Source organism: Ammodytes marinus (assembly GCF_949987685.1).
Source record: "Ammodytes marinus genome assembly, chromosome: 9".
NCBI classification, from domain to species: domain Eukaryota; kingdom Metazoa; phylum Chordata; class Actinopteri; order Uranoscopiformes; family Ammodytidae; genus Ammodytes; species Ammodytes marinus.
The window spans coordinates 30,084,647-30,096,624 of NC_137213.1; the positions used below are offsets into that span (position 1 = coordinate 30,084,647).

General features: G+C 40.3%; 1 protein-coding gene across 1 annotated transcript in view; it reads right to left on the reverse strand.

The window, feature by feature from the left end:
* The window catches only part of larp4b (La ribonucleoprotein 4B), a gene marked incomplete at its 3' end in the record, with an annotated part of 37,663 nt that overhangs the window by 18,498 nt on the left and 7,187 nt on the right, over nucleotides 1–11,978 (reverse strand). The window contains exon 3 of the mRNA XM_080034655.1: nucleotides 2,508–2,649. Coding sequence (XP_079890781.1) covers nucleotides 2,508–2,649 — 142 coding nt within the window. The remainder of the gene's footprint in view (nucleotides 1–2,507; nucleotides 2,650–11,978) is intronic.

Consider the following 11,978-nt stretch of genomic DNA (forward strand, 5'->3'; position numbering starts at 1 on the left):
TAAGTACATTTAATTTAGTGCATAATAGCTGAAAAAAAAAATTTAAATTATTTTTTTTCCCCTTAGAAAGGGTCTCATATATGTCCATATTTCTGCATATCATGGACCAAGGCCTAGTGCCGCCATCTTGAAAGTGTCATAGTTGGAATGTCATCAGGTGCATTGTTTCAAATTTAGAATTGTTCTTGTCCTTGAAGGCCACTGTAGCTTCTGTTATTATTTTAAAGGGTTGGGGTTACCCAGGGAGCGTTGCATTCTAGAACTTTGTAGAACTTTCTTGATGATGTCATACTACACACTGCACCTTTAGGTTAAAAAAATTGGTATTGGAATCAAACTGAAAAACATTTTTAATTAAAAAAGTCCATCTGTGCATCTGTACTAACTAGTAAAATGTATTGTAGCACTTCAACTCAATCTATGTTGAATGGCCCATCAAGTCTGTTCAGTTTTTATGAATGAAAAGAAAAATCTGACCTAATCCCACAGTGTGTCCAACTGAAACATTAATTCCTTTCAAGGCTTTTAATCCACCTGTCCTTTTCGCACCACGCCTGTCACTCTCACACCAATACAAACGTAATGGCTAGTTATGTACAGTATACGCCCATTATACAACAGTAAGGAACCAATGAGATCGCTCGATTTAAGCCACCCGTTTTATAATGGCATTTAATATGACAGAGTTGTTTTACAAACTGGAAATGTGAGGCAAAGGTTGAGTATTAGAAACTGAAAGAAAAGTTAGAACACCACCTGGGCCTTCTACTGTTTCCGTTTTTTTTTTTTTTTTAAGATATTTTTTTGGGCATTTTTATGCTTTATTGATAGTGCAGAGAGACAGAGGTGAAATGGGGCAGAGAGGGGAGTGACATGCAGAGAACGACCGCGGGTGGGAATCGAACGCGGGTCTGCTGCTGGGCCCGGCCGGGGGACGCCTTACCAACTGAGCTAAAGGCGCCCCCCCTACTGTTTCCGTTTTAACCTGTAATTTTAAATTTTTAAATGTTTTAATTACTTTATGTTTTATTTATATTCATGTTTCTCATTCGCTTTTTTTTTAATGTGTGCTCTATTCTTGATGTATTTTGTTTTTGCATCTGTAAAGCACCTTGAATGGCCTTGTGTCCGAAATGTGCTTTAGAAATAAACTTGCCGGGACGGTCCGGTGGTGTAGTGGATAGAGCGTGTACCATATTGGCTCCGGCCTTCGTTGCAGTGGTCGCGGATTCGAATCTGACCTGTGGACCTTTACTGCAGGTCATCCCCCCCCCTCTCTCTCTCTCTGTCTCCCCATTTCAACTCTGTACTATCTAATAAAGCTTGAAAATGACAAAAAATATTATAAAAAAAATAATAATAATAAACTTGCCTTGCCTTCTAGTCTGTTCAGTGTTGCAAGTTCCAACTGACTAGTTTCAATAATCCAACTACAAAGGATGTTAGTTCCTCATTTGTTACCACCATGTTTCATTTGACATTACGTTTCTAGAGAATGGTTGATGTCAAAACAACTTTCTGTCAAATTCAGTGAATATCTCCTCACGACCTACAACCTGTCTGCACTGTGTGTACTGTGTGTGTGCCGGAAATAAATCTGGTGTATAAGGCAAGGCAAGTTTATTTATATAGCACAATTCAAACACAAGGCCACTCAAAGTGCTTTACAGGGGCATGATTAAAATACATAAAACACATTAGAAGACATTTAAAAGCGAATGAAAAGAAGTAAAACATTTAAATAAAATAAAAAATATTAAGTATAATACAGTCTAGGCTCTGTAAACGGGTATGTGAACAAAGGGGGCCCACCATAGCTAGCAACATGCCCGTTTACAGAGCATAGGTTGTGTATTAAAACCAGATTATTATTTTTTTTTTTCAGTGCACACACAGTACGGACAGGTAGCAGACCGTTCTCCAGAATCGCTTACTCCACCTTTAATGTGCACGTTGAGCCTATTTGCATTTATATCATTTAGATTTTGACTCACTGCCATTTTCCCTATCGAATATCAGAAGCTAAATATAGAAGGACTGCTCAGTGTATTTAGTAATGGCCGACAGGGGGGTGTATGTGATGTAGTGGTTAGATACACCCCCCTCCATAGAGTCTCAGTCCTCTTCACAGCAGACCCGGGTTAGAATCCAGCCCGGGTCGTTCTCTACATGTCATTCCCCTCTCTGACACATTTCCCCTCTGTCTCTCCAAGCTGTCTAAGTGAAGCATACATTTTGCCAGAGCAGGAATCCCTCGAAAAAGAAGTTTTTAATCTCAATGGGACTTTCCTGGATAACTAAAGGTTAAATTGTGGATAGAGCGTGTACAATATTGGCTCCGGCCTTCGTTGCAGTGGTCATGGGTTCAAATCCGAACCGTGGACCTTTACTGCATGTCATCCCCCCTCTCTCTCTCTCTCTGTCTCCCCATTTCAACTCTGTACTGTCTAAAAAGCCAAAAAATTATCTTAAAAAAAAAAAAAAAAAAAAATGTTATGTGTACAGACCTTGTGGGCCGGGGTCGGGCGTGCTATCGCAGCCTTCCTTCCATGGTGCGGGTGTGTCCGAGCTCCCGCTGGGGTCCAGGCTAAACATGTGGTTGGCCCATGCCTTCGCATTGGGGTTCAGGTCTGAAACCTTGGCGGATTCCTGTGGACACAACAGAGAGTGGTGTTAGAAATGTACATGTTAGCCGATACATTTCTGCATAGTGACCACAAGTGAAAAAGAAACAGACTAACTAAACTGTTCACTAGTAATTATGTAAAAGGAGAGAGGGATCCCTTACTTTGTCGACTCTCCCTGAGATTACTTCAAAAGTTTTAATCCCGGTAAAGGGTTTTTTACTGGGAGTTTTTTCTCAGTCGAGCTAAGGGTGTAAGGGCAGGGTGTCATATTGTATCATATTGTATGGAATGTAAAGCCCACTGAGGCAAATGTCTATTTGTGATTTTGGGCTATACAAATAAAACTGAGTTGATTTGATTTAGGTTGGCTTTTAATCTAACAGTTTTGGGGGAATTTGTTTTTAACAATCCTCTTGAATCTCTTGCCGAACTGCTGTTACATGACAACTTTGAAACTAACAGCATTATTTAAAAAGAAACTTCCAAAAGAAAATGGTTTAAAAAAACTATTCTTCCATTACAGTTTTGTGACAGTAAGAATGTTTGTTCTAAAACAAAATGGTAAATTTAAATTGACCAGCCAAGAAATAACCTCTGTATGCAAAATATACCGATGACTACAACTTATTCAACCTCAGTGTTATGCCTATAGATATAGAAAACACAAAATCTACAAGGGGGGAATTTTATGACTTGAGAAGCAGAAATCTTGACTTCAATCAATCATGACGTACAATCGCCTCCTTAGCCGTCAAGACACATCAGAGCAACGAGATGCGACAGCTATCAACAGTGGAGACACAGCTACAATGAGGGTCCTCACGATACAAACGTGTATAAAAAAAAAATAGAATAATACTAAATAAATCATAAATAGTAAACCCCTTCACAAGTAAACAGTAACACCACAAGGGAATGCACCAGAAAATAAACAAAAAATATTCTTAGTTAAAAATGAAGTTGAGTGAAGAAAAATTAAAGGAATACTTCACCCTTACGGAACCAGCGTTCTATCATTATAAAATCGCTATTATAATATAATGAATGAGGTTTTTCTTCCCTTAGTCTTCCCTTGGCCCAGCTGTCCTGTTAATCCTAGCCCTTACTGTGATGTCACAGTAAGGAAACTGTAGGGTTAGACGGTGAGACCATAAAACACTCTTTCTGCCTTTTCTCAGGCTAGGATGAACCGATTTAATTTTTTTTGCACATTTATACTAAATAGGATCTCCCAGTTCAATACACCTTCATATTCCAACCGGTGAAGTAGGCCTTTAAGTAAATCCATTTTGTCAATAGATGTACAATTCCAGAATTCCATTACATACAATTGTGTTTTCTATGACTTGAGCAAGAGAAAGCGTCCATCAATCGTACTAGAGCCTCCTGGCATCAAGACACGTCATAGCAACTAGATGTGACTTCTTTATTTATTATTTAATAGGGATAGATGCTACTACATAGACACTTGAGCAACACATCCCCAATGTACAGCATCACAGCATAATTATTATACCTTCTGTTAATTTTCGAGTGTGAGTGTGTGTGTGTGTGTGTGTGTGTGTGAGAGAGTGAGAGTGTGTGTGTGAGAGAGTGAGTGAGTGAGTGAGTGAGTGAGTGAGTGAGTGAGTGAGTGAGTGAGTGAGTGAGTGAGTGAGTGAGTGAGTGAGTGAGTGAGTGAGTGAGTGAGTGAGTGAGTGAGTGAGTGAGTGAGTGAGTGAGTGAGTGAGTGTGTGTGAGTGTTCCTTAGAAGAAGAGCTTTTAAATGATCATAACGTGACAGTGTCAAACAGCAGACACACAGCTAAAGTGCCCGACCGCCAGACCCACAATGCATTGCTGCCTGGCTCGGCTGGACATACTCACAGGATCAAAGCAGCAGTTACCCATGCTTCTCTCACAGGCTAGCAGACACTGTAAGCCAGAGCTGTGGTAAAAGCCAGCGTTTCATTTTCATTCAAGTCTTTGGGCGAATTGGACCAGGCAATTTCAAGTGTTTGTCGTTCATGTATCTAGTTATGCTTTCTATTTCGTGGTTATTACAGAAGGATTTGTTCATATGTTAATTGTCTGATTTATGATACATTTTGTGTAGGGCTGCAACTAACGATTATTTTGATAATCGATTAATCTGTCGATTACTTTCTTGATTAATCGATTATTAATCGATTACTGTTTTGGTCCGTAAAATGTCAGAAAATGGTGAAAAATTTTGATACATTTTCCAAAGCCCACGTTGACGTCCTCAAATGTATTGTTATGTCCTAAACACACAGATATTTCAGTTTACTGTCATAATAGGATTAAAGAAACCAGAAAATATTCACATTTGAGAAGCTGGAATCAGAGAATTTGGACAATTTTTATTAAAAAATTACTCGAAACGATTAATCGATTATCAAAATAGTTGGCGATTATTTTAATAATCGATTAATTATCGATTCGTCGATTAATCGTTGCAGCTCTAATTTTGTTATCAAAAAAAATGACAAATTAATTTTAAAGACCTGTACATAGTATTTTAACTCAATACAAAAAAATATATATTTCAATTCAAATAAACTGGCAACGTTTCATGATAAAATATATGCGTTAAAAAAATTAACCTTATTCATCTGCAGTGTCACCTAAAGCCATAACCAGTTCTCCTTTGAGTAAAGACAGCCAAACTACCACCAAACATAAGAGTTAAAGGCCTACTTCACCGGTTGGAATATGAAGGTGTATTGAACTCTGAGATCCTATGTAGTATAAATGTGCAAAAAGAAAAAAAATCGGATCATCCTATCCTGAGAAAAGGCAGAAAGAGTGTTTTATGGTCTCACTGTCTAACCCAACAGTTTCCTTCTTGTGACATCACAGTAAGGGTCAGGATTAACAGGACAGCTGGGCCAAGGGAAGACTGAGGGAAGACTGAGGAGAGAAAAACCTCATTCATTATATTATAATAGTGATTTTATAATGATAGAACGCCGGTTCCGTATGGGTGAAGTATACCTTTAAATTCCTTTGTCAAATCACAGCCTTTCGCCGCGCTCCGATCGAAAAGCTACCGGGGTAATTCAACACATCTGATGAATGACAGCACAGAGAATCCGTGGCCCCCGTGGGCTCGACTGACAGACGTTTCAAATGCTGACTCGCTGTCTAGCTCTTATTAAGTGTGTGTGTGTGTGTGTGTGTGTGTGTGTGTGTGTGTGTGTGTGTACGTGTGTGTGTGTGTAGCTCTTGCTCAGCGGCCATGTCTCTCTCTCTCTCTGTTGCTTTTGTTTTGTCGCTGATGCACTGAGTCATTCTCCCAAGCTCCAGCAAAACACCGGAGCTGTAGTGTGTGTGTGTGTGTGTTTCTAGGGATCCCTTCCTCTCTCAGTCACTCTCCCTGACTTTTCAATATATTTATTTCCTCGTTAAAAGGTGTAGTCAGTGATTCTGGAGAACGCTTGTTGTCAAAATCAACAAAATCAGTGAATATCTCCTCATGATCATGACGCTACCTGTCCGTACTGTGAGAGTGCTGGAAAAAAAATAAATCCAGTGTCAATACACAGCCTAGGCTCTGTAAACTGGCATATTGCTGGCTACGGCAGGCCCCTCTTTGATTACATACCAGTTTACAGAGCCTAGGATGTGTATTAACTCCAGATTTTAGGTCGCGGATCGTGCGGAGATATTCACTGATTTGATTGGAAGAGTTGCACACCTGAGCTTAACACCAAAAAGCTCTAGTTATCCACATGTCAAGCCGACCGTGAGGATTCGGTAAAATCAGAGAGAGGGAGGGAGGGGGGGGAGAGAGAGAGAGAGAGAGGGAGAGAGAGAGAGAGAGAGAGAGAGACAGACAGACAGACAGACAGACAGACAGACAGACAGACAGACAGACAGACAGACAGACAGACAGACAGACAGACAGACAGACAGACAGACAGACAGACAGTGAGTGTGCTACATGCGTGTCCATCACATAAAAGAAAGACACACATTTCCCTGTTACTTCAAGAAGAATGGTTAGGTGACAGTACAATATTGAGTGAGTGAGAGACAGACAGACCGAAAGAGAGAGAGAGACAGACAGACAGACAGACAGACAGACAGACAGACAGACAGACAGACAGACAGACAGACAGAGAGACAGACAGACAGACCGAAAGAGAGAGAGAGAGAAGCCTGAGTTGATACAAGACTAGCATAGCAGTAGGAGACATTGTTCCTGGGTCGTATTTCACCGGATCATTGGGATGTGTGTGTGTGTGTGTGTGTGTGTGTGTGTGTGTGTGTGTGTCTCTACGTGTGTGTGTGTGTGTGTGTCTCTACGTGTGTGTGTGTGTGTGTGTGTGTCTCTACGTGTGTGTGTGTGTGTGTCTCTACGTGTGTGTGTGTGTGTCCAGTCAGCCCCCGCCCTGCAGCCATTAATCCAGCCGTGCACTAATGTAAAAACTCCCACTCTGGCTGCCATAGAAACGCTCTGACATCACCGGACACGGACGTTTTTTTTTTTGTCATCTCATCGCTTGACCTTTGATTTTTTTTTTTTTTTTTTTTTTATGTTCCCCTTCCTTAACAGAGAATGGATTTTTGTTTTATTTTATTTTTGGTTTTATTTCTGGTTTTTTTCCCCTGTTTGTCATATATACAGCTCCGGAAAAAATTAAAGAGACCAGTCTGGATTTTTCTGAAATCTTCATCTCTACATTACTTAATGAAAATGCTCTTTAATGACAATATTTTTTGGGGGGAATTTGGTAGAAATGTTGTCAGTAGTTTATATTATAAAACCAAAATGTTCATTCTACTCAAACATATGCCTATAAATAGTAACTCTTAATTTTTTCCGCAGCTGTATGGATTTAATATATGTTCTGATGGCGCAAGTGTTTTTTGTTTGTGTGTTGTGAAAAAAGAAAAAATGTAATAAATACATAGGGAATTTTTGTTTTTCCCCTTCCTTAACAGAGGGGAGGGAAGGAGGAGGGAAGGAAGGAGGGAGGGAGGGAAGGAGGGAGGGGGGAGGGAAGGAGGGAGGGAAGGAGGGAGGGAAGGAGGGGTGGAGAGGGGAGGTTTTGCTAGTTCCTTGATTGAGAAAGTATTTTTGTATTTTGGGAGGAAATGAATCATGGTGAAGCGTGGACAGAGACAAGTTTAATGTTCTGTGTGTGTGTGTGTGAGAGTGTGTGAGTGAGTGAGTGAGTGAGTGAGTGAGTGAGTCTGTGAGGGAGGGAGTGAGTGAGTGAGTGAGTGAGTGAGTGAGTGAGTGAGTGAGTGAGTGAGTGAGTGAGTGAGTGAGTGAGTGAGTGAGTGAGTGAGTGAGTGTGTGCGTCTGTGAGGGAGTGAGTGAGTGAGTGTGTGCGTCTGTGAGGGAGTGAGTGAGTGAGTGAGTGTGTGTGCCTGTGTGCGTCTAGAAATGACAAACTCTTCGTATTTTCAAGTATATTTCTCATAGCAAAACCTTCTGCAACTTTTAGTGTCACAGTGACATTGCCTAATAAAATGAGGATCTGGTACCAGTTATTTTTTTTATTCCTTAACAGATTTGATTTGAACACATAGGACGACAAATAGGTCACGTTCAATTTCTGGTCCGTTTCTAACACATATGTGCACAGCATATGGTGCATTACTCAGAGTGTGTGTGTGTGTGTGGCGTGCGCTATGTGTGTGTGTGTGTGTGTGTGTGTGTGTGTGTGGCGTGCGCTATGTGTGTGTGTGTGTGTGTAATATGCATGTGAGTGAATAACAAATGAGGTGGAAAGCACAAGGGTTTTTGGTAGCACCACATGGCATTTGCTACTGTGGCACCAGTTTGGTTTGGGGCTGAACTAGATTTTTAAAAAATATAAGATTAAAATAAAAAAAGTACATTTCCGCTGAAGTGCTTGACATTTACCTTTAGTTTAAACAATGTCCTTAGAAGCCTGTTAAGTAGAGTACGCCATGTAGGTTGTTTATTTTATTTTGTCTTTTGTTTGCGTGTTCATTTCTTCAGATGTCTGTTTGTGTTCTTAAAAAAAAAAAAAAAAAAAAAAAAAAAGTATTTACAAAAAATAATAAGTACATTTCTATTTAACTTTGATGTTATTGAAACTGAAAGTATTCAAACATTAAAAAAACAACAAATACTAAACTGTAATTTCTTATTTTACCATTTCTATTTTGATAATACTAGGTGCTTTTAGCTATTGTACATTTTTCAATATTACTAAGTCAGATACTTGTGCAACAGCTTGCTCAATCTAAATTATGAGGAAATTACTCCGAGAATTTGTTGACACTAAGTTTTAATTGTACTTCCTGATTTCCTAGTTTCCTGAAAAACTATATGAAAATAGCATTCTTTGCACTGATGGTCTGGTTTGCTGTTACATGTCATTTATGATCATCAGAGGAAAATGTTGACTGTTTCAGAAATATTTAAAAGTTCCTCATAGCACCTTTAACAACTGAAAAAGATATATATATATTTTTTTTTTAAGAATTTCTCAGGAACGTTGACATCTGAAACTGTGTGTATTCCACCCTCTTGTCACAGTGTTTTGGTTCTCCGACTCTTTTCCCATCACTAATGAGATCCCGTTAGTTTTTCGCTGCCAATCTTTATTCCAAATCTTAACTGTGTGTAAATGACGGTGGGAAAAGGACTGAGGGCTCTTTCCATTTCCCTAAATTTGGAACTCTGAGGAAAAACACATTACTTTTTCTTTGCCTGAAGGCTGTCTGCTAACTTCTAACCCATTTCTTCAGTGCTACATTCTTTACCATGTGAAGAGGTGGATGGAAACGTGAAGATACATCCCTGTTTTTTTTGTTTTTTTAAGATATTTTTTGGCATTTTTATGCTTTATTGATAGTGTAGAGACAGAGGTGAAATGGGGCAGAGAGGGGAGTGACATGCAGAGAACGACCGCGGGCTGGAATCGAACCCGGGTCCGCTGCTGGCCGAGGCCCATGGGGGGGGGACGCCCTACCAACTGAGCTAAGGGCGCCCCATCCCTGTTCTTTTCTGACAGACAAACTGTAGGTTTACTCCCCGAAAAAAAAAACAGCCTAAGCTCTGTAAACTGTTGTGTAAACAAGAGTGTGTAACGTAGATAGCAACATGCCCGTTTATAGACACACACACAACGGAAATGTAGTGGATGGTGAGGAGATATTCACTGATTGACAAAAATAAATTTTGACAACAAGCGTTCTACAGAATCACTGACTCCACCTTTAAACCTGCAGTGTGTAGAATTTGGGTTTTATTTCCTAGCAGATTTTGTAGAAAGTAATTATAATATCCATAAGTACATTTAATTCAGTGCATAATAGCTGAAAACTATTTTTGGAATTATTTTTTTTCCCTTAGAAAGAGTCTCATATATGTCCATATTTCTGCATATTTTGGACCAAGGCCTAGTGCCGCCATCTTGAAAGTGTCATAGTTGGAATGTCATCAGGTGCATTGTTTAAAATTTAGAATTGTTCTTGTCCTTGAAGGCCACTGTAGCTTCTGTTATTATTCTAAAGGGGTGGGGTTACCCAGGGAGTGTTGCATTCTAGAACTTTGTAGAACTTTCTTGATGATGTCATATTACACACTGCACCTTTAAGGCATTTATTAGAAACATGCACCACACATATTTTTGCGAGGTAAACTGTATTACAATACTACCGCCCGGCGCTCGCCCCCAAACCCCCTTCAACTCAACGGGCCGTCTAAAGATCTGTATGTTCTTAGAGGGAACCTTTAATCGTGCCAGCCAGAGTTAACCCAGTATTTGGCTGTGTGCTGGTGTAAAATACCACACACACACACACACACACACACACACACACACACACACACACACACACACACACACACACACACACACACACACACACACACACACACACACACACACACACACACACACACACGGTGACTGCATTTAGCCTGAGACAGTCTTTGCAAACTTTCCCCATGTGTTTCTATCAATCATATCTGCAGGGTTGTGCAGAAGCAAACAGCAGAACCAACAGCCATAAAAACTAAATTATGATTCAAATGAACAGAGGACTCCGTGGGGGAAAGCACACGGCCATAATCACCTCACCGTGAATAGTGGTTCGTTTTCTTGCAGACTACCGTAGATTGCAACATTTAACGTTTACAGAGCCTGGGCTGTAATAACTTTCAAGCGGCAAACTAAAAGTGAATAAAAATCCTCAATTTAGCATACAATTGAATAGATATTTATTTTTTTAAAAAGGTAAGCACTTATATATGTGGTGAAAACCATTTTTCATCTAGCCCTGTCTGCAACAGTACAAGCGTCTGCCCCAAACTCCTTATAGTGACTGCGCTGATCACCATCTCCATAAAATGGAACCTTTATTTCTACAGGTAAATCCCATTGAGTCCGAAGACTCTTTTGCAAGGGAGACCTGTTCCCATTTACACGTTACCATTCACACACACATTCATACACCGATAGCAGCAGGCTAACTATCGACATTCACACGAGGCAAGGTGGGTGAAGTGTCTTGCCCAAGGACACAACAACCATGACACAGGTGGCAGGACGGGGATCGAACCTCCAACCCTTTGATCATCAGCCGACCCGCTCTACCAACTGAGCCACCTCATACAACCCCACTTCGAAAATGCTGAACTATTCCTTTAATGCATGTACGGAGTGGGTACTTTTGCACCTTTCTGACAATCTCACAATATCTAAAAAAAGCAAAATAAAATCAGACAACTAGACTACATTTTTTTTTTTTACACCTTGTTATATATTTCAAACTCAAACCCGCTGATGTCGACATATTCACATTCTGAGGGAGAAGTCGAGCAGTGACTGATGTCTGCGGTTAGATATTGTGTGTGTGTGTGTGTGTGTCTGTCTGTCTGTGTGTCTGTCTGTGTGTCTGTCTGTCTGTCTGTGTGTTTGTATGTGTGTGTGTCTGTGTGTGTCTGTGTGTGTGTCTGTCTGTGTGTGTGTGTCTGTCTGTGTGCATGTCTGTCTGTGTGCATGTCTGTCTGTCTGTCTGTCTGTGTGTGTGTCTGTCTGTCTAATAATCTTTATTATGGACTCAGATGGTCCACTCACATCCAACATACACACACACACATAGAACACATTAAAATACTGTACTAAAATAGGTGCAAGCTATCATGCCAATGCTTTCGGAGCCTGGATGTGAACCGATAGCCCATTGGTTGAGGCTACAATGATGCTATTTTCTGCCAATGCAAATATATGAATGCAAAACTCACCAAATGAACGTTGTCTGTCTGTCTGCCTGTCTGTCTGTCTGTCTGTCTGTCTGTCTGCCTGTCTGTCTGTCTGTCTGTCTGTCTGTGTCCATGCAAAACTCACCAAATGAACG